Source organism: Dipteris shenzhenensis, chromosome 27, assembly GCF_047967505.1.
Source record: "Dipteris shenzhenensis isolate YYH24624 ecotype China chromosome 27, Dip_SZ_1.0, whole genome shotgun sequence".
Classification (NCBI taxonomy): domain Eukaryota; kingdom Viridiplantae; phylum Streptophyta; class Polypodiopsida; order Gleicheniales; family Dipteridaceae; genus Dipteris; species Dipteris shenzhenensis.
In genome coordinates, this window is record NC_141622.1 from 6,059,382 (window position 1) to 6,082,515 (window position 23,134).

General features: G+C 45.5%; 1 protein-coding gene across 6 annotated transcripts in view; it reads right to left on the minus strand.

Moving 5' to 3' along the window:
* The window catches only part of LOC147883791 (Aldolase superfamily protein), a 34,688-nt gene extending 14,369 nt beyond the window's left edge, over positions 1-20,319 (minus strand). Inside the window, exons 1-12 of one of the 6 annotated variants that reach the window (XM_087398101.1) lie at positions 20,116-20,166; positions 19,782-19,899; positions 19,496-19,604; positions 19,326-19,404; positions 19,142-19,217; positions 18,923-19,006; positions 17,910-18,014; positions 17,731-17,811; positions 17,411-17,475; positions 10,492-10,561; positions 10,325-10,402; positions 5,759-5,856 (exon numbers count right to left, since the gene is read on the minus strand). In XM_087398101.1, coding sequence (XP_087254227.1) covers positions 5,759-5,856; positions 10,325-10,402; positions 10,492-10,561; positions 17,411-17,475; positions 17,731-17,811; positions 17,910-18,014; positions 18,923-19,006; positions 19,142-19,217; positions 19,326-19,404; positions 19,496-19,604; positions 19,782-19,899; positions 20,116-20,117 — 965 coding nt within the window. In that variant the 5' untranslated portion in view covers positions 20,118-20,166. The other 5 variants (XM_087398104.1, XM_087398102.1, XM_087398100.1 and 2 more) reach the window with 5 other exon arrangements.
* Positions 20,320-23,134: the final 2,815 nt, after the last annotated feature.

Below are 23,134 nucleotides of genomic sequence, written 5' to 3' on the forward strand. Positions count from 1 at the left end.
GCAGATAAACGAAACTGGTGGCCAAAGAAGTCCCAACATGCGATCTGGCTACCTTGGAGGGCCAAGACTACAACGGAGCAATGGCGATCATCAACCCATCGCCTGGTTCCATTTCCTCATAGGTCCTCCGTAATCTCTGTAATCTCTGCCTGCGTGACCTCTAATCCTTGCCTGGCATCAACCATCAGCGAATCTCATCGAAGGCCTCCCGTAACACGTATCACTGTTAAGCCTTCATTCCGTCGTAGACCACGGGCAGCGCCAACACCTTGCTCACGGGTTATTCCATGATCACGTCCAAACCCACGAATTGCTTCGAAGGTCTCCCGTAATACAAGCTCAACCACCACGCTGTCCCCAGGCCCTGCTGTTCGTTGTCACGGGCAGCACCCCTCCAAAATTCGTCAATCACGTCGCAAGTAAGCGCCGATCCAGTCTGTCCGTCGTGTGGAGGTCACGAGTAGCCGAATCGCCCCACGCTCCTTATACCCGACCGCTTCAGATCACGCTCACTATGCACTTCACGCATCCCACGCTCATGCCGATCTTCATCACGCCTGCGCTCCAAACCTGTTGTCCGCTCCCAAAGCCTTCACCTAACACCCCGCAATCTCCTGCTAACCAGTGCGGGATGACCACCGAACAGACACGTTGTCTGTTAGATCAAAATTCGTCCCCTCTCTATCTCCTAGCCTTTAGCTCTGATACCAATTGTTAAACACTAACTTCTAACTACAGACAAATCACAGGAATAGCACCATATCTTTCCTCCCAGCCAACCTTGCTGAAGCATAAGAGCTAACAGAGAAAATTCGAATTCCCAAAAGCATACGTGAACAGTTCATTCTCATCTCTCTCTAGCTCCAACAAGCCCCATCTCCCTAGATGGATCTAGATGCCACATGTCATCATCACAGGGCCTTCCTAATGCAACATTTCACCCCTCTCTTGGGATGCTTTAATATCCTTTGCCCCTAGGCACATTCCTTGCATTAGGCCCTTAGCCTTAGATCCACCTAGTCTCGTGCTATCAACCCTCACCTAAGACCTTGACATTAATTCCCTCCCGATCATTTACATGAAGCGCAAACAAATAATTACAAACCTAGATCCTTTAAGGGAAATGTCGACTCATTCTTCCGAGGTCATGCTACCTCGGCTAGAGCGTAACACAAATGCCACAAGCCAAGTACAAGTACTACTACTTGACAATAGCCATAGAACCATGTAACCATATGATGGCATCAAGGAAGTGTTCTTCAACAAAAACGGATGAGACATTGGGGCTACTTGTTAGAAAACAACGGGTGCTGAAGACTAATCCAGCCCAGGAATTAACATCGTGGCGTTAGATATGTGGAATCCAAAACTTCTTTCCTTATGTGTACTTCGTGTAGATGAGTGCAACAAGTACATGAGTAATGCACAAGAGAAACGTAGAACCAACAAAACTTATATTTCCATCTCAACGGACACAATACAAAACTGATGCCCAGTGTGACACTCTCTAGTAGCAAAGTGATGCCTTACCCAACCTGGTCCATAACCTCTGCCAAACAGCTGCTTGTCAGTCCGCCTCTGTTCTGACCCTGTCCAGGCTCTGGATGCCCTGCTACAATTCCATACAGCCCCCTACAGTCTTCCGTACAGCTTCTCCTGCAAGCGCCAACAGCCCCGCAGCCAGTTCCTGAACACTCTCTTGCCCGGGAACCTCTACCCTAGACCCATACACCTCCTGCAAATAGTCCATACCATAGAAGCCCTTGTTCCGTACTGATGACGTCACATTCCACGTTGGATTACCTGCTGCAACCAGTCCCTGCAAGCCATGTGGCTGTTCCGTACAGGTTCTGTCCACCAAAGAAGGCTCCTTCACTACTAGGTACTTCTCTTGTATGCTGCCCATGTGGCAGCCCCATGTCCATGCTTTCTTTGCTTGTATGCTGCCAACATGGCACCAATGTGCTGCTCATGTGACAGCCCCATCCTATCATGGTCCACCTCCCCCATGCTCTCCTTATATGGGAGCTTACAAATGAGGAGGTGACCAGCTGAACTCCAACACCCAATTTCACTTGCCCATTTTGGGCCAATCCCAACCCATCGATGAAGGCAGTCGATCAGCTCCCATGATAGATCTTTATGGAACACCTCAAAGTCATCATCGTCTTTTGTTCTTTGAAATATTAGTTCCTTCTCCTCTAGGACCAGCTCCCACTAAAGAACCACCCTAGTACAAAGGTCCACTCCAAATGGAATTCCAGAATACCTGGTACCATGAGCTTCCAAAGAGCCCTCAAATAAGTTCTCTCTCTGGCTTCATCACACTTGACCTCCTGTAAGTGTCCCTGTCTCCATCAGAAAGGCTTTCACAAGTCCACCATCTTCACCTTCTGAAACCCTACTTCCTCTCAGAGAAGCACCAAGCCTCCCTTCTCTGACTTCCGGGAAGGCATACGCCTTCCAATCTCTCATCACCTGAGAAATACAAAGCACAGAATCTGCCCACAATCCAAAAACAGGTTATAAAGGCTCAAATGACTATGCAATGAATGTACATAACATATCATCCACTTGCTTGTTTGTTTGCTTTGAATGCAAATCATGCATCTCATGGAGGCACACCCAGCCACACTGTGTAACTCTGTAATGCCCCCTTCAATTTTATATCTCCCACCGAACTCTAAGTCCAAAGGTCCTCCTAAAGAATCTTCCCTCATGCCAGTGCTACCAGCCAAGTATCTTGAGGAATCCAAGCACTCAATGTTGTTCTTCACCTTCACAAAGGCATCTGAATCTTCTTTTGACTACATCTGAATGTCAAACATCCTTACTCTTAACCTAGGATTTGCAAATATGTACCTCAATAAGACATGGAGATGTCACCAATAAAAGCTCTCTCATTAGCACAGGTGCTTTTGTCTCATCTGAATCCTGATCGGAGTCTTTTGATGCGCCTTCTTCTTTCTGCAGTCCTTTGCCAAATGTCCTTGCGTATCACAATAGAAGCACTTCTATGTTTCTTTCTTTTCTTCTTATTTTCATCATCAGAAACCTCCCTGTCATTCTTAGATTTTTCAACCTTCTTGTTGGGCTTGCTGTCGCCTAGTTTGTCCTTGCCCTTGCCTTTGCTGTTACCCTTGGCCTACAAGGCCTAATCCTCCCTGGATCCCTATACTCAAGTTCCCGAGCTTCTTCCTACAAAAGCAATGGAACCAGCTCCTCAAATTTCACTAGTGTCACCCTCTGCCCTGCAATCATTGTCGTGACGAAAGGCTTGCAGCTCCTAAAAAGCATGCCAAGCAAAAGCCTAGCTGTACGCGCTGAATCCGTCGCTTGACTAACTACTAAGACTCTGTCCGTAACCACCTGCATCTTCGTGATATGGTCCTACATTGTGTCCCCTTCATCCATGCTCATGCCGTAGAGCTTTGTCTCGAGTTCGAGAATCCTCACATCATTGTTCACATCATACACCCCCTTCAATATGGTTCACGCGGCAAAGGGAGTGTCCACCAAATAAAAATGAGGTAGCACCAAATCCGCAGTGGTGCCAATGATTATGGCCAAGACCTCCGCATCATGCATCACCCCAATCCTTCACTGCTACTGGTCTACCGGTACTGTAACTAGTTGGAGTCACAGTGGGCTAAGGCTTCAACTCAACTCCCATCGCAATCTACCACATCGATCTCACCACCAAACGGCTCCGGACCTTCTTCTTCCATAAGGAGTAATTGGTCCCATCCAGCTTGCCCATTTCCGCAAAATTCGGGATTGGATACCTAGAGGCCATGACAATGAACTGAAAGAGAGAGAGAGAAAGCCGTACACATGTCTGAACCTGAGTCTCCCTCCTTCTCACAAGGGCACCGTCCTTCAATCGTAGAAGATGATTTCCTAGAGTTTTGAATGGAGGTCACCCTTTAGCAAGGTCCTTGCCTTCAAGCTCCGCCAATTATCAACTTCCGTCAGAACTCTGATACATGTTAGAAGACAGAGGGTACGCATAACAAAAGACTGATCCAGCCCAGGAACTCACACAGTATTGCCAGATATGTGGAATCCAAAAATTATTTCCTTATGTGTACCTAGTCTAGATGAGTGCAGCAAGTAAATGAGTAATGCACATGGGAGATGTAGAACCAACAACACTTATATTTCTGTCTCAACAGACACAATACAAAATTGATGACCAGTACAACAATCTCTAATAGCAAAGAGCTATTGTACATAAACCAAAACAGTTGTTCTCCTACCTCCGGGGCACTCTCAAAACACTTGGCCTGCGTGCTCCCTCTGAGCTTAAGTGGGTCTCATTGTTGTGCTCCACAAACACATTCAGGCTGATCCTCCTGGATAGCCACAAGTAAGGCAATGCCTCACCTCCTTGCTGCTCTGGAATGCAGCCAATGGTGGAAACCAAGCTCCCCCTTTGATCCTTCCTTCCTTCCCTGAATACCAGCCTAGGATGGAGACTCCTTTTGAGACCTTCGTCTGCAGCATCAGCCACTCCTTTGCAGTTCCTGGTCCTCCCCAATGATGGCCCAAAGTATGCTGCTGCTCCAATCTGCTCCTGAAGTGCCTCCTCAATAGGATGATGAATGAGCCTGAAGTGGCTCCCTTTATACACTAACACCCCTCTAGATCCATCGCCACTGCATGGGGCCGACTTTGGTTGGCTGGACCTGGTCAGCATTTGATGGCCTGCTTGCCCCACATGGCCACGTGGCACACAGCAACTGGCCCCCCATGCTGTTACAGCCCCCAATCTAGGCCTATTTCTGCCCAACCTTGTCCATAACCCCTGCCAAACAGCCGCCTGTCAGTCCGCCTCTATTCTGACCCCATCCGCGCTCTGGATGCCCTGCTACAATTCCGCACAGCCCCCTGCAGTCTTCTGTACAGCTTCTCCTGCGGGCACCAACAGTCCCGGGCAGTTCCTGGACATTCTCCTGCTCTAGAACCTCTTCCCTATACCATATACCTCCTGCAAATAGTCCGTACCAGAGGAACCCTTGTTCCATACTGATGACGTCACATTCCACGCTGGATTACCTGCGCAGACCTGCTCCAGCCAGTCCCTGCCAGCCACATGGCTGCTCCGTACAGGTCCCGTCCACCAGGGAGGCTCCTTCGCTGCGCCAGGTACTTCTCTTGTATGCTGCCACATGGCAGCCTATGTCCTGCCCATGTGGCAGTCCCATATCCATGCTTTTCTTTGCTTGTATGCTGCCCACATGCAGGCTTATAAATCGGGAGGCGACCAGCTAAACTCCAACACTACTACATGATAGCAAAAGTTTCCAACAAAAATGCAGCTGTCATACAGAGTAAGATGAAATAATATCCAAACAATACATCCCATCAAAGCAGGGGCCAGGCTTCACGACAAATGCAAGGAGGATCAACTAATTTGGATATCACCACATTTGGATCAGCCATTGATGTTAACGCTTGATTTTACTGAAGCATACAACACTATGTTTACTGAGAAGATCTGAGACAGATTGCCTTGTGGATACATATGTCTTAAATATATGAACACAGTTATCACATTGCTGTCAAATCCCAATACCTATATGTTGCTATGTTGTTTGCTGCTGTTCTGTCCATATACAGCAGGAGCTAAGGCAAACTCAAAGAAGTGCAGAGGCTTGCAAACATGGGACAGCCAAATGGAGAGACAGGAAAGCAAGAGAAGACAGACATGATTTTGGAACCCTGTTCATAATAGGAAGAAAAGTAGTTCACCCACCCAAGAATGCTGAACAAGTCTTGTTTATTGCGAATTGCAGCAGCCATCAGTTTTGACTTTAATCCATGTTTGTTAATGTAGCTGTATACCTTTCTCACCTGTACAAATATACATGAATTCAGGTTTCCACAATTATGTCTGCAATATATCTTTCCAATAATTGCAGACTAAGAGTATAAATATTTAGCACTGCATTTTTTCAATAGAAACTAGCACATGAAGACTGTTGCAACGTTCTATTAGACAAAATAATAAAAAGATGGAATATGGATGAAAATGGCTATATGTATTACAGCACATGCATGTTTTGCAAGCACCATGGCACAGAAGGGCACCTCATTAATTGCTCATGGAGCCCATATATGCTTCACCAGCTTCAAAAGCCACTCAAGATTCTCTCTAGAATGACTTTTCCCAGGAAACAAATACAGATATGTCACTTGAGAAGTAGGGCAGGTGATGATAACTCTTTATGAAAGGAGCAAGTCTGTACCCATTTGCCTGGACAGCTGGAACTTTTGTCACGACAAGGAGTTACACAACACTCACCATTGTCCTGTGGATGCGGTGTGACAAAGGGGATGGCTTCCCATCACAAAGGCCAGGTTGTCAACCTCCCTCTGTACTATGGCATGTTGCCTCTATGCTCCTGCCCTGGCTATATTTTCCAACAGACCCTTCTATAAAATTATTAGGAAGTCAGATAGATGTGGCTGCAAATGAAAAAATGTATTTAGCACCCCATAATCATAGAAAGGTGTACAATTCTGGTTGAACTGGTCAGTTCAATCACGAGCCGCTTATAGGGTCATAATGTCAAAAAACGTCAGTTGAGATTTGCTGCAAAAAGTGCTGGCAACCCACAACTTCTGGAAATCCCATTGTCCAGCATGGGGCACCTTGGAGTAAGCATCTCACAGCATAAAGAAAAAGAGAAGGAAACTCTAGAGGAAGAGTATATCTATGAGCTCCTGGCACACACGACATTCCCCCATACAAATCTAGACCACAGTGGAATGGATGATTTAAAGATCACAACATAATTGACCCTTGACTCCATCAAGATGACAAACACCACGGGAATATACTTAAATGGGCCATCTTATGCACAATGCGACAATGTAGAATGTGTGGCTCAATGATCACATCTTCGTGACAGTAATATGACAAACCCCATGGGGTTACAAAAGGCGTCACACACAGTGATCTTTGACGAAGTCCTGCTACACTCCAGCTTTACAAAGGTGCCTTGCAAATATAAATCCCTACTACGACAACCAAAGCAAGGCTTTCGACTTTGCATTAACCACCCACACACTCCCTCCTATCTATAGAAGCCATTATTTCAATAAAAGACCAGCATGCAAAAGGAATGAGAGACATTTTATGTAGTGACAACTTCACAACCCCTTTAAAGATCTTTCAAGCTTGATTCGCAGACCTTCATCTCTTTAAGACCAAGTCCTAACCACACTGATTCGAAAAATGAGTTAAACACATGCTTTATCTTTTTATAACCAAGTCTTTGCCACCACTGACTGAGCAAGTTAGGTAAAGCACCTGCATTTCAAGCACTTACCTTTGTCTCTCTCTTTCTCGAGCTGTTGGTGGCAACCAAGTCAAATTTCATTTTCCTTCATAACTGCAACTATAGACTTTCTATTTTCCAGTGCTATCTGCTCCAATGCACGTCCTACAGGGCAACGCCATCTTTATTTGAGGCTTGAGAAGGCTTGCCTCTTCATGCCTCGTGATCTTGCCTCAGGCACCCAAAACATCACTTGAAGCATCTTGATACCAGGCTCAACTATCAACCAGCTGTTCATGCCTCTTGTTCTTGCCTCAGGTACCGAAAATGGCACTTGAACCATCCTGATACCAGACTCAACTATAAAATTTGAGCTTTTACTCGGTTTGTAAGATGTTAGTAGTTGCTCAGTATGAACAGCTAACACCTCACCAAGAGGCACTTTGTCCCCAATTAGGGGGTTTTCCTCCTTGAGCTAGTTAGCGTTTTTGTTTTGTGTGAGAATACATAACCCCTTTCACATTCTAGCAATAACAGTTCATGACTTTTCTTCGTGCTCGCTCCACTATCTATCCTCCGCCCCCATTTCTGTCATTTGGTATTAGAGCTGGTTGCTTGTAATCTCCCACACCTACCTGCACCTCCCCGCTCCATTCCCGCACCCTCTTGTTCCATTCCAAAGCCTAGGAGTAACATTCTCTCACGAGGAAACCTGCTGCTCAGCTCTGTTTTGTACAGCCGCCTGGATTCTGGAGCTTGTTTTGACAAGCTACCATCATTTTGAAGCTGCTTAGACCTGGCCGCCTGCAGTCTCCAGCAGGCCACCTCTGTTTTGGGCCTCCACCTTTGCAGGTCATTCCCTGCCTGGTTGACCAGTTACTTCAGACCCCCTCATTAGGGTTTCCACCTAACTGGAATATTGGAAATTAGCCACTTGGCCTCTCCATGTTCGTCTTCGAATTGTGCAATCAATTTTGGTGGCTTATATCCAGTTCTTTTTGCCCTTGATGATGTTTCAAAAAAAAGACATTTCTTATTTCATGTGTGGCACTATTATGGAGACTTTCCGGTGCTCGAAGCATGGCCATACAAGTATCAAACTACTCTCTATAGAGCATTTGTGTTCGCCAAAGATGAATGGTGCTTGTTTTGGCACATGAGGGGAAAATGATGCTGCATTTTTTAGAAGGTGATCACCCTTGGGCCGCCATGATCTCTCATTTGCTTTTGCAATTGACTACTGCTTTTGGGCATCCCACTCCATGGGATTTCATTCTGGTACACATTGATGGTACAATTAAAGGCCGTCCTTTTGTTTCTCAAATGCTATTAGCTTGGAAGGATATTCTTTCTCAGCTTAAATGGAATGTGCCTGACTCTCTACATGGCAATTCCTTAAGGGCTGAGAGCTGGCACTGGTCGAAAGTTTTTTATCAACCGCTTGCTCTACAAGAACCCAAGCGCTCATATTTCCTCTTATCTAAAGGCATTACTCTTGTTGGTGATGTCCTTCATGATGATGGTACTTTATTGTCTTTTCATTTGGCGACCTGACATTATGGATTGGGGATACATTATCGACCACTTTGGCATTCTCTTTCTCAGCTGCTAACATTCATTCTTGCCAGCACCCAGATTGGAGATTATGTATCGCCTTACTGATTGGTCTTTGCATCGCTAGGGTTCTTCTTTGAGCCCGTTACGCCTAGTTGATATATCAGTGGCTGGTTTATACAGGATTTTGCTGCCCCCACCTTGGATATCGCGTCATGCCAATCAGCTTTGGTCTTTTAATCATAATGCCAAATGGTGGTGTAAAAGATTGCACCAAATCTGGTCATGCAAACGGCCACTCCGCCAGTAGGTTTTTCTATGGAGAGTGATGCTTGATGCAATTCCCTTTGGCCAACTCTTGGCTCGTCGACACATTGCTCCAGCATCATGCCATGGATGTTTGGCTCCTAGGGAATCCTTGCTTCACCTTTTTTGGAATTGTCCTATCAATAGGGATTTTTTCTTGTTTCTTCAACGTCTTCACGCTTTTGGAAATCTTTTTTGGATCTTTGGGATTCACCCACGATGACTACAGTTTGATCTATTTTTCGTATGGGTCAGATATTGGGCACTCTGGACCATATGGCAAGACAAGAATCACACCGTCTTTCATGAGCCCACTTCTTCCATGTTCTTCTATTTTCGGATGTCACTCAAGCAATCATTCTATGATTGCTTGTCTGTTCATCAGATAGATTATGTTGTTTACTTGTCTTACACTGAGATCTTCCGATTTTGTACTAGCTGATCTCTGCTTTGGGGACAATCTTTTTGTAATATAAAGTTTTCACTACACAAAAACATTGTGTGTGTGTGTGTGCGCTCCATGCCTCTCTACGACAATCATTTCATGATTGTCTTTATGCACGGAACATAAATTAACCTGCCTTGTCTTATAATGATGTCTTTTGATGTTTGTAATTTTCCATCCCATTCTTTGGGACGTTTTCCTATAGTGTAATCACAAATGGATTTCAATTTTTTAAAAAAAGTCTGTGTATGTATTCCAGAGGCATGCTTCATTAATTCCTATACATACATACAAGTGCACACACACACACACTTTTTCTTTTTCTTTTTGGGGCAAAAGGTGCACACACACATACAGACACTTTTTTTTTGTAAAATAAATTTTGCATTAAGAAAGCATTTACATTCATAGCTGTCCCAGAGTGGGACAGCTACTAGTCACAACAAAATACTGAAAAGTAAAAGTAGTAAAAGCTGCCAGTAAAGAACAGCTAGTACAAAGAACTAAAAACACTTCTAGCTGGGCCCACACACACACACACACATGTATGTATGCATTGTATTATACATACATACATCTGCGTTGGTGAGTGTGTACACACACACACACATGTGCATGTGTGTTGCAACCAGGTAGCAGCAGAAATTGAGATGACCTGAATTTGCACTGTGCACTCTCTATGTTTGACTTGCAGATCAATAAACAAATGACTGTGGTTCCATGTTTCTCATACCAGAGCAACACCAGGATCTTCTCCTTTTTGAATGGCTCTCTCTATCTCTGTATCACCAGATTTACTTCTCGCCCAGTCCTACACCATCAAAGAAAGCCTCAGATGGTAGCAATCAGATAGAATAGAAAAAATAAAACGGTTCATATTTATCCACATCAAATACTGACCCGCAATCGCCCAACAAAAATTTGTATTACAGATGCACCAGCCTGAGCTGCTGCCGCAGCCTGAGAGAAGCTGGATAAGAACACTAAATTGTAGTCAAGAGCTGGTTAAAATTATTTACATGATGGTCAATTCATGTTTTTCAAAATTGATTATATGAGAGCCCCAAACTCGTCATCATGTGTAGTCTATTATATAAGGCAACATTAACTTTCATTGATATTTTCAAATCAAGCAATAAGGAAAAATTTTGAAGAGAACAACAGAAATGGTACATACACCTAGATGAATCCAGGAACATTCCCAAACTCATCCTCTAAAAACACAACATAGTGCAGTTTCAACCTCACGATAGTCACTCATAAGATTGAAAACCATAAACTCCATCATACATAGCAGGGACTAGCTACTATGACATCCCCACTGATGTCATCAGCGCCCAACAATGGGTGTAGACCATAGTATAAAAGTATGCTCTCACACATACAAATCCACACACCCACACATACTTGAGCATCCATTTATACAAAGTCTTCCTACTAAGTTTCTGTCCGCACTCCAAAGGTGAAGGGCAAACTCAGCCATGATGAAGGCTAGCACTAAAGGAGAAGGCTAATCAAAAAGTAGTCCAAATCTCTTCATTCAAGCTACATGCCAGAAGTTGCCACCAAACAAACGAGGACAATGCGCTTTCAAAAGCAAATTCAAGATCAATTAGCCACCCCGCATTAACTGAAGTGTCTGTCTGTAGAGCCTAACTTCTCCCTGTTTGCTGCTGCACCCCTTCCCCCCTCCTCCGGCCATAGGCTCTTCATCTGCTATTTCTCCCCCCCTTGCTCTTTTATCCCCCTCGCCCCCTTCTCTTTTCCCTCCTCTTTGGTGCGTCAATGATCCCTCCTTCAGCCCGCATTGGAAGCCCTTGGTCTTCAGCATTGCTCAGGAGCTTTGGAGAGCCCATCTGGCTGCTCCCCAGTTCGTGGTCAGAAGTTCACCACTGTTTCCAACTAGTTGCTCGTTCAGTTCTGAAGCTTGCAAGGCTTTCGTTTCAGTTCGCATTTCCTCCTGGAGATTCCCTAGCAGGTCGTGACTGTCTCTTGGGCTTGTTCTTGGTCGCAAGCAGCTGCCAGTTCTCAGCCCACCAAGCAGTTGAGGCTTCGCTAGTGAGCCCGCCTGGCTCTGCTCTTTTGTCGTGATTGGACGTGGAGCTCGCCTCACTTGTGGATACCCTTTGGAGTTAGTTCGAGCAAGGTGGAGGGTTGTCATGTGCACGGATGGGTATCTGACGTGTACAGAGGTACACAAGACTAGCTCAGTTAGCTTCAGGCTAGGCACGCTTGATTCTCAAGTTGAGTCGCAAGGGTACAAACCACATAGGGGCCTCCGCTATTTTTGGCGCATTGGGCCCGAGTCTACAAAAGGGACCCAGGGGTTTAGTTTTCGGGAGCAAGGGGGGAGCAAGTCTAGGTCTCTCATGCAAGGTCTGGATCCTAGATCATGTCGTGGACGCACACCTGCATCCCAGCGTAGCCCGAGGTCCAGCAGCAGATACAAGGCTTCGACGCACCACCTGGTGCTATGGTACACCAGGCAGGTTGGGGATCTCGTTGGGAGTTTGTGCCATTAGCTCAGCTCATGGCTCTGAGGGGACATCTCTTAATTCGAAATCATTTCTCGTAGATGTCGTGGTTGGGTGGTCTACTCAGATCCTCATGTTTCTTGTTGTTCTTGTGTTTGCCTGCAGGTCAGGATCCTCAGGAGCTCTAGGGTCGTGTCAGTTGGTATCAGAGCCAACTGTTGAGGTATGAATCTTTGTAGAGAGAAGGTGAGGACGTGATTTCCTCCACGTAAGCCTCAAATTAGAAATTTCATGTGGTACCCTGCAAGGTGCTCCATCATCGCATTGAAGAGCTCTAGGGTCCACTTCTCCACCCCTGTGGAGGCAAAGTGGAGGATCCGAACTAAGTGAGTGCAGGATCCTGCGTTGATGCCCCCTTTACGGGGCTGCAGAATCAGGATGGTCAATTCCAAGGGCCTGGGGTACGAATTTGGAATCTCCAAATAGTTCCAAGGCCCCAACCGCCAAAACTCTCGCATCAGAGGCCTATGCGGAGACATGAAGACTCAGCATCAGAGCCCCTCTCGCCGACAATATGACACGAAGAGGCTAAGTCCTACGTGCCCGAAGCGCTGACTGTTACTAGGGAGAGGTCGACGAGGAAGTCTTTGTATTTCCCTTGCTCGCAAATGAGGGGTCTACTAGTGAACCTGGCAGGATACGTGAGGAAGAGGCCCTGGGCAAGACTGTTGTTGTCTGAGCAGAAGGAGAGGGTGCTAGAGGGGGTGCTGAGAGTAATCACTGTGGGAGGAGTAGGCGGCGGGGTAGGTGCGGGGGAGGGGCCGAGGGCGAGTCCATTGGGGATGGGGGAGGCGACTGTGTGGGGTTTGTCGCTGTCCCAGGAGAAGGACGCTGAGGTGGTGGCACCTGTGTCCTCCAAGGCTGCTCCTCCGAACTGTAAGGCCGATGGGTCAAGGGGGTTGTGGGCACTGATGCTCCGTGGATCACTAGAGGCTGCTCCACCTGAGGTAGAGGATTCTCCGGTGGGCAACAAGTCTCTCCTCCATAGGAACCTAAGGAGTGTCCTGAGGTCGATGGCTCTCGCCAGATCTCGTGGTGCGCCTACTAGCGGGTCGCCTATCTAATTGCTCTATGCCTGCACAGCTGCCTATGCTCGCCTCTTACAGTTGGTGCGCTGTCTTTGGTTCTTCTTGGCCCACTTACTCCGTTTCATTTTTCCCACCTTGGTCCACCTTTCCTCCGAAGGCTCAACCTAGGCTCTGCCTGCTATCGCATGAAATGCTGTTGTGTCTACCTAGGTGGCCTCCGAGTCCCCTCCCCTCTCGTGTCATTGTGCTCTCCCCATGTCTCTTGGGGGCAGGGATGCATCTTGTGCAAGCCACGTGTACAATCTCTAGCTCGATGCCCCTTCTGCCTACACCTCAAACACTGACCAAGTAAGCCTGAAACCTCTAGGCACTGGCGAAGGGTACCTCCCTCCAAAGTCTCCAAGAGAATCACCTCTGGAAGAGTATCTGGGCTCTCTACCACTAGCCTGAGTCAAAGGACCCCATCATCTGTCATCGCTGCCGCCTCCGACTCTAAAGGGTACTCTAAAACTATGCCGAAAGCTCGCCCAATGGAAGGAAGAATGGACCTGTATTCCCTCGGGAGCCCCGAAAAACCGAGCATCACTAGGAAGCGAGGACACGGTGAGTCGAGTCCATGTCCTCCACTGTGAATCCATGATACCAAGGGATGAGATACACCAATTAGGGCCCAGGAGAATTGGGCTTCTCTCCACGAGAGTCAAAGCGGTATCCGGGGAGCCTAGCTGGAGGAGGAAGACACCCTGTCCATTGATAGTGACCTCCTGAATGTGGTCGCCATCTAGTGCCAAGCTGGTCTGGATCCAATCCCTAATCTATCTCCTTGAGGGAGTGAGGCTGACTATCCTGCCGATGACTACCCTATCCAGTGGGAGATTCACTGCCTACTTTACCTGTTGCTTATCCACTGGCAACAAAATCACTTTGATAGCAGGGGGAGTCGAGGGTGATGCCATAGATCTCCCCTGGCCAGACCAAAGGTCACCACCAAAGTCCCAGTCACTAGCAATACGCAATAACTGCAATAAACTGCACCACCCGCAAAAAGAGAAGAAGGAAGCAAGAAGGCGCCTGCGAGAATGAAGACTGCCAAGAAAGCCGCCCAGCCACGAAGTAACAACCCTAGAGCTCTTCCACTAGCAAGCTCTCAAACTTGGAAGGACCGTGAACTGCACAAAGGGAGCTGCCACGCTGACCAATAAGCTTTGGCACTTCCTGGAACTCGGGAAGCGCTTCAGCTCTTCTTCTTGAGGGGGCTGGCCAAACTAATGGAGAGCTGGACATACAATACCAGCCCCTAGACCACAAGCTGCCTACACGAGCTGCCTTAAGCCTCTTTTGGACGATGAAGATGCGTCTTGGAATCGGTGAGCGCCAAAAGGAGGACTGAAAGACCTACAGTGTGCTGTCCTGCTCAACAGGAGCATCACGTGAGCCAAATGGCGAGCTACACGGCGATGGAGTGCATGTTGTACACGAAGGGCCAGGCTGGGAGAAGATCTCAACAGTAGTGGTGCTGCTCCTAGCGGCGGCCTTACTGTAGCTATGGTGGCTAGCAACTGTACGGTCAAAACAGCCCGTATGTGGCAGAAGTAGAAACGAGGAGGGGGTCGCGAGGGCTTGGACAGAGAGGCTGGAAGGGGAGGAGGGGATGGAGAAGCAGTTCGCGGGTGCAGAGGCATCAGCACCACACTTATGTCAAATCCATTAACCAACAATCACACCACTTTGTTCCTTGATCACATACAACTATCAAGGAGCCCTATCATAGTATATAACAGCAATTTCGACTGCAACTATAAAGGGATGGCATAGATCCTATGTGCCTCCTCAGAGGGCTTCTATGGGATCTTGCCCTTGAGCTGCTCCAACTCCATCTACTAAGCCCGGCTTAGCACAGTTACGCTCCTAAGCTTTGTTCTTTGTTGAACAACAGACTTGTGACCTCTTGCACGCCACTAACTCTTGTCTCCCACCAGCAGCTCCCAGCAACGCCATCAACAGTACCAACAATTGCTGAGAAGGAAGAATACGAACTGCGTCATTCGAAAGACCAAAGGGCATCTATCACTTGCCTCCCCATCTCCTCATTAGGGAATACATGTCAGGCAATGATCTCTAACATATTCTCCATCCATCATGGAATAGAATTTCAAGCCTCTCATCCCCAAAGAGTGATATAGCCCATATTCATCAGTGGCATCCACTCTTTTGGAAAGATCTTGATTCTTCGCAAAGGTCTTAAGTCTTCACCTCTACCCACAGGCAGCTTTTTCCCACAAATGCAGCATTCTAGACAATATGTTCACCATTTTGAAAGGAGCCTCTCCGAGTCCATTTGGGCTTAAAGAAGGTTTAGATAGGGTGATTGGACATTTCTTGAAGGGTGCCATGTGCAAAAGTGGATTCTTAGAGTCCTTATCTGGGGCATCTCTCCCCTCTATGCGGCATTATGAGCTAGCTTCTCATACAGGGGCACATGGACGAGGCCTTTCCCCTCACCATATCAATTAGCTAAGGCTGCACCTTGGTACCCTTCCTTATATGTTTGTGGCAAAGGCTTTGGATTTCTATCTGTGATCACAAGAGTTTGACCAAGTGGGTACGAGACCTCTGATTCGGTAGGAGTAGGACTTGGCTAGACTTGGTGCTTGCCAATGGCAGGGCTTTGTAAATGGAGGGACGGTCTTGTGTTTGAACAGTATTTACACTCTCTTGGGTTGATACTGTTCAACGTCAAGCGCTCAGATCAACTAGCATAAATCAATTGATTTTATTATGAACTCAGAGGGCTCCCTATCATGGGGCAGGAGCTTGGGGTTTATGTGGATCTCTAGAGGTCAAACCATAATGATACTTGGGATGCCAGGTGGAGATGTCATGACATGCACTGCAATAGTTGCCCTAGTTTTGAAGAGCGGCCCCGCATAAGACGAGAGCTTGCCAAGGTCTCGCTTACAGCTATGATGGTGAACCAAATTCTTCTAGAAACAGCCTGGTATATAGCCCTCTTCTTGGTGCTTTCATGGGAAGTATATGGGACAGCAAAGGACATCAGCCCGGAGCTTCCCTTGGGCAGGATCTGATGGCCCTCATGACACAGGAGCCAAGGTGGGTTGGCAGACATGATCTTGCCACGATCAGAGGGTGGTCTGGGCATATAGATCCAGATATCAAGAGCCACGCTTTATGGAGTAAGCTCATCATCAGAGGCCTCACTCCACAAGTGGAGCCCAGGAAGCTTCTTCTGCAGCATGGTCTTCTCGAACACTTCTAGACAAGGTGGAATTGGGCAGGTCTTGGTAAAGGCGATCTTTTCCAATGCCCTCCTGACAGGGGAAAAGTTTCCCTATGATCCAAATCCTGATGAGGGTAAATTTGAGGCATTTACAACAAATGCTTATCGTAGGCCAGCCCACAATATAGGGAAAAGCTGGAACAAGGAACTTCTCTTCAAGGGGATTGCACCTGCCATCTTGCAAAGGGATCGTCTAGCTCTCCTACCATGCATCTGGAATGGCTGCATCAGTCTAGAAATCCGAGGCTCCAAAGGCTTGAGAGCTAGTTGAGCTGCCCAAGGAGCAGCCCTTTGTCCCAATGTTTCCATGAAATCTGCTTATGGCTCTTAACATCTCTCCCTTTACATCCCTGGACCACAACATGCCACACCAACTTACATAGTGGAGGGCTTGGCAATAAGGCAGGACATCACATTACTCATGCCAATGGGTGGCCCGTTGATCTAGTCAATGGCAATCTTGGTGAGCACCTGGCTGGACATTGTGTATAATCTCTGGTCAAGGCAAAAAATGGTTCCCATTGTACATTTCCGCAAGGCCAATTCTACAAGAACCTTATACACCCTTACGGATCAAGGAATTGAGTGGCGGTATAGTCCTCCCTAACTGGCTGTAAGCATCAGCTCCAGGGTTTCTTTAGGCACGGAGCTACAAACTGTGAAGCAGACCACAAATAGCTGGTCTTTCTCACAACCCCCTATTGTGATGCAAGCTTCTTCGTCTCCTTCTTCTTCTTCTTTGGAACTTCTTAGGTAGGTCAATAGCTCTATATAATTCATGTTATATAGACCAACTCATCATCATCCTGTGCTTCTAATTGCTGCAGAACAGCGCTCCTACATGAAAGCAAAGAACATCCTGAAAGCATGTTTCAGCTTGCAAGAAAGTCATTGAAACAGCTTTCCACAAATTGGCAAGCCTGATACTAAACACAAGTCACGATTGAATCTGAAGCTACCTGTAGACAAGCGTAACGTGTGTTTGAATCCCTTTGGCTTCTAGCTGCCTTGCAGCTTCAATGCCCTGCATCAAGGATCAGCTGTGGTAAGCATGAGACAAATGCAAAGCTTTCAGGACTAAAAGTTGCAGCATACAAGGGGTACCGAAAGGAGATTATCTTTGCCCCAAATGGCAAGCAAATGTAAGTTAGGAAATGTCACAAACAAACAGATATGAACAGAAAAGTGGCGTTGATGCCAATCCCAACAATAAAGTTCATTCAACGTTCTTTCTGTACAGTTGTAACCCAGCATTTGTGGAAGCCTTTGCACAGCTTACTTGCCACGTAGCAGGAATTTTGAAAAGCAAGCGCTCTTTTGGAACATCAACCTCTTCGTACAATTTGATGAGATCATAAACCTTGCAAAATTGTGAAGAATCAGAAATTCCACAGGATGAAATTGCAAGTAACATCATATTGGAAAATTGATCATGTTTGCAAAGATTAAGGCTAGTACCTTAGAAAGGGTGCCATCAGTGTCATATGCCAGTCGTGCATCCAACTCTGTGGAGACACGACCTGGCACAAGCTTTGCCAATTCACTTCCGACATTAACAAGTGCCTGTCACAAATAGAAATTAAAACCTGAAAATCCTCTTGGTTTATACTCTCCACATCAAGAGCATCCCACTTTTTAATAATACAAATAAACTCAAAAAGCCTGACTTAATTGCAAGATAAATTGCATCCAGACTCGTAGAGATGCCAGCACTTTCTATGTTCAAACACTTCTCATGTTCTGCGATGTATTTGGATACGGTGTAGATGTTTTGTCACATTTATAAGAGAGAAGTTTTTACTGGGCAGAGTGAATACAGGTGATACTAGCAATTTCTAATATGGAGCATAACAATAGCTAGTGCTGTCTCTCAAGAAAGGGAACCTTTTACTTTCAGCAATGGTATGGCTGTAAGAACACTCATTTGACATTTGACAGTTTCGTCTCCACAGTAAGAAGTCTCATCCATGCAGCAAGTCACTAGCTTACACCTTCTCCAAGGAAAAACATTTTAAGCTGTTAGTAAGTACAGCCAGCAACTCAAAAACACTAGTCATGACGCCTTCCAAGCAGAGAAATGGTATGACTGAGTGTCGTTTGAACTCAGCATACTTTGTATACAAAGGAAAGGGGAGGGGGAGGGGAATCAAGGGGATAGCGGACTTGTAAGGTGTCACGTGTATTGGGGAAAGTTATAGTAGCAGATTCCAATAGTGCATCAGTGTGGTCGTCTTTCAATTCGAGCCCAATACTAGCTTTCTCTCTCTCAAAAGGAAGGAAAATTTTAAGCTGTAGGAAATTATATGGCTGTAAGAACAATGATGTGATATTTGACAATTTTTGTCTCCACATAATCTCCTTCCATACGGCACAATCCTCACAATATCTCAAGGGAACTTTGTAAGCTACAGCCAGCAACTCAAAAACACTAGCCGTGATGCCTTAAATGGTACGACTAACTGTCTACATACCTTGTCTACAAAGCAGGAAAGTCTATTCTCAATAGAGTCCTTCAGGTAGCATTTACGGTAAGCTAATGCCATCTCGATAGCACTCTGCAAAAAAACGAATAGTCATAGTTTTTTCAGGCTATGAGTCCTAATTTTTTCATGACTATTACTATGAGTCCACGGTCATTTACCATTAAATAAACATGGTTGGCACAGATGGAGCCCGGGCAAAATACTCACATTGAACTTCGTTTTTGGAACACTTGTAATGCCGAGTAGAAGAGACGAGCTCACTGTTGCAGCGGTTGGAGCAAGCCTGCTGAAGGAAGAACCCGTGAGAAGAAGAACCACCCATGCTAGCATTCTAAGAGAGCCAGAATGCTGATTTAACTAAGCGAAAAGTGGAAGGAAGAAACTAGGTGACCTTTCAAAGTCGTCAAAGATAACCGTATCGGGGACGATCTGACTGAAATTGGAGATGGCATCAAGTTCGGTGTATTCAGCTGTAATAACATTGCACAACATTATTTCTGTCCTAAATCTCTCGAAATGAAATTGTTAAAAAAAGGAAGCGCTAATAGTACCAGTTATTACCGGTTTGAATCGCAGCGCGTGCAGAGGGACATTTCGATTTCCATGGAAATAATTTCGATATAGATTGTTTTCCCACTCTTCCCGAGAAAGCTTGGCGCAAATCAACGACCTGTAACTCTGGGATTCGTAAATAAATTTCAAAAGCACAGCATGCTGAAAAACGTCTGCCAACGATATGTCCACATGCGCTTAGAAATAAAGAGGAGATCAGAAAGTAACAACCGGACACGGAGCGCCACATTATGAATTGAGAGGACAAGGAAAATCATAAATTTAAGCCTTGCACCTGATCGACAAACAACGATGACTGATCAAGGCGATGCCGTGAGCAAAAAGATATTGTCGAAGAAGAAAGAAGGGTAGCAGCCATCGTGAGGCAATTAAAAGTTATCCTCCCCTGTAACCTGTAGAACGCAATGTAAATCACAGTCCGTTTGCACGTTTCAATAGATAGTACATACGTTCTACAGGGAAAAGTATGATACGAGATCTATTGATCGCTGAATTGCAGGGCACATATTCCATACAATCAAATCTTTGAAATTTTGAAGGAGTATGAGCTCCACACAAGTGCTGAACAACGAATTGATCACCAAATCTAACTAATCTACAAACGTTACATGCGGAAATAGAATTTTGTTGCGAAACAGATCAAATTGTCGACAGATCTGGTGAATGTTTGAATTACCTGAAGGAATGTGCACCTTTGCTCAGACGTACTGCGAGTTGATAGAGTAGCTAGTATAGGTCCTACGTTCTCCTTAGTAATCTCCGACCACTCTGCTTATCAAATAACACATGCACGTGACCTTTTTCTTTTAAAAAGCTTTCCACTTGTATTAAGATAAGAACAAGTGAGTACAAGTTCCCGTGAGCACTTGCTTAGGTTCCGCCAAACACGGACGATTGTCAAGATGAATGGATGATTAATTTGCAACACTTGTGATGGAAGCCAACCATTGGAAAGTTGGAATCCTATAATGCAACCGCTTGCAAATGCAAAGAGATTTGCAAACTCTATGTGTGTGCGTGTGAGAGAGAGAGAGAGAGTTAAAAATTTGTGTGTGAGTGTGTGACTGAGTGTGTGTGTGAGAGAGAGAGACACACACACAGATTAAACCAAAATAGAAGGGGGCCACTTGGCAAGAAATGGTGTGGGACACTTTTTTAACAAAAATGTTAGTATAGTGTTGCCTGGAAGGCAATGCTTACAAGGTGAGGCCTTCCCCAAAGGATTTGTCCTTGTATTACGATAAGAACAAGCTCAGGCCTTCCCCAAAGGAATTGTCCTTGTTCCCTTGGTGTGCCTCTTTGGAGATGCATACAATCCTTTGGAGCCATACGAAAACATCACGATCAAATGAGATGTCATGTCTTGGAGTACAGATGGCTATGTGGTTGTCTAACTCGAGAAGGATTGGCCTTCGAGAATGGTAGTCGTTTCATAGTTCTACTTGTCTCTATGCAGTTGCTTACTACTTTCTTTCCCAACGAGAATTAATCATCTCGATTGAAATTATGATTCTTGTGTTTGTTCTTCGCAAAAGCAGGCTGTGGTCACATTGTACAATTTTCAAGTCCTAGGATGGCATTGGGCACGAAATGAAATAATGTGGTCTGTGGTTGGTAGAAAAGCAATGATGTAGGTACATTGTTCAAAGTTTCGTAAAATGGTATCCCTCACTATTGCAAACACGATCCCACCATCGTAGACTTGCTCCCGGGAGTACCATATAACAATTCTGATTGGCAAATGTGTAGGGGTGGCGTGCTATCTTCTTAGGGTTAGGATCCTTCCAATGTTGTTGTAGTGTTCCAAGTGAACTTGCAAAGATTAAGCTTAAAGTAAGTTCTTGCTTGAGCAAAATCACGTGCATACAGTGAGTTATTTGCTTGAGCAAATCACGCACTTGCATTTATCTTTAGAGTTTGCGAGTGCAACGATTTTACATTCCGATTTTCGTGCCATCACCCAAAATATCACGTGCACGTAGTCGTAATTGCTTTCCTCATTTGTTGCTTCTTCTCGAGTGCGGGTCGGTTGAAAGAAGTCTAGACGGCCATGATGAGAATGCTACTTCTGAGCTATACCAATTAGACTACTGCTGCAATATCGATCAACAAAGGTGCAATATTCATGATAGTCATGACCCATAAGTACAAAAGTAGCAACCTAGCGCACAGGGATCCATGGAGATGACAACAAATCCAATATGCTCAACAATGAGTTCACATTTGTGTTCAATCAATCCTAAAATCACTCATCATGATCCCAACTCTCTGCTACTGCGTTGAATAGCCCATGTGCAGCTTCATGCCGACCTAGCTTAGCTTAACAAAAATTAAAGCACAAGAACCCAGTAATGGAACTATGTTAGGCTATTAATAGCGAGAAGTTGTAGATTTTTAGCCTACCTTGTAAGAACACCATTAATGTAAGCAAAGACCATAAATCAAAAGCAAGATAAATACGACAACATCTACAAAAATACCTTAAAACGTTTTCTTTCTAGAAAAATGAACACCTTCTCTAAGGCTACCTTCTTGGTAGGCCAAAAAGAAAAATACAAAATCGCAACTGAATTGTGCATACTGCCCTTGGCCTCTTTTGTAGCCAACTATAATCTGCTTATAGCTACATCCTTCCTGCCAACCCTAAATCGGACTAGATCATCTTCAAAATACCCAATAGAGCCTCCTCTCTCAAACCCACACACACCCAAAGACTAACAACCAATTTGTTCCCAACACACCGTACCACTAGAAACACAACAACTCGTATGTATGTCCAATAAGCACACAAGGTCAACCGCAACTTAGTCGTGGCCCCCAATAGAACCAGTTTCCATTTGGACAAATATTAAAACATCCCATCGAGCCCACAACCTTAATAACACTAGCAAGCCAACTCCACACTCTTTTTCTCATCAAGCATGACCATAAAAGATGAGAAACATCCTCCATGCCAACACCCATAGAGAGGGTAGCAAGGTTTGATATTCTTCCATCTAGCAATCCCGCCCCTAAGGGGTAAACACGTATGCATCAGTTTCCACAAGAGAAAGCTAGACTTGTCTGCCCAACACCCCCTCCATATATCATAAATGTGCTCCTTCCACCACATAGGCAACCTCCTAATCTTCCACTTTCATTCCGATGCCCTAATAAACCACCCTCCACTAGCTTCCTGTAAACTGCTCTCGCAGTTATCTTTTGAAGACCAATTCTGCCTACATTCCATTGATTTACCTACCAAATGTTGGAAGAAATACAATTGGAAGGCCACCCTCCTAGCACATTGGCTAACACTTGAGAGAGTAGCTCTAACTCCCTATCCCTCAAATGAAACTAATCCTTCAATCACAGCATAGAACGCCAACTAGCCCTCCTCACATCCCAAAGCTGTAACCAAGAACACACCCCACCCCCTTTCTCTACAAACTTCTAGCTGGAGGCAAATCCAATGTAGCTGACGTTTTCCCACCTATGGTAGTAACCCAACTCCACAAAAAATACTCATGTAAACTTTGATCCCTATGCAGCCCCAACTTCCTTTCCATTGCATTAGTTGCCTAAACACCTTCCGGCACCAATCAATCCTGCAATCAAATCTGAACCTGGATTTTGCAAAGGAAATGA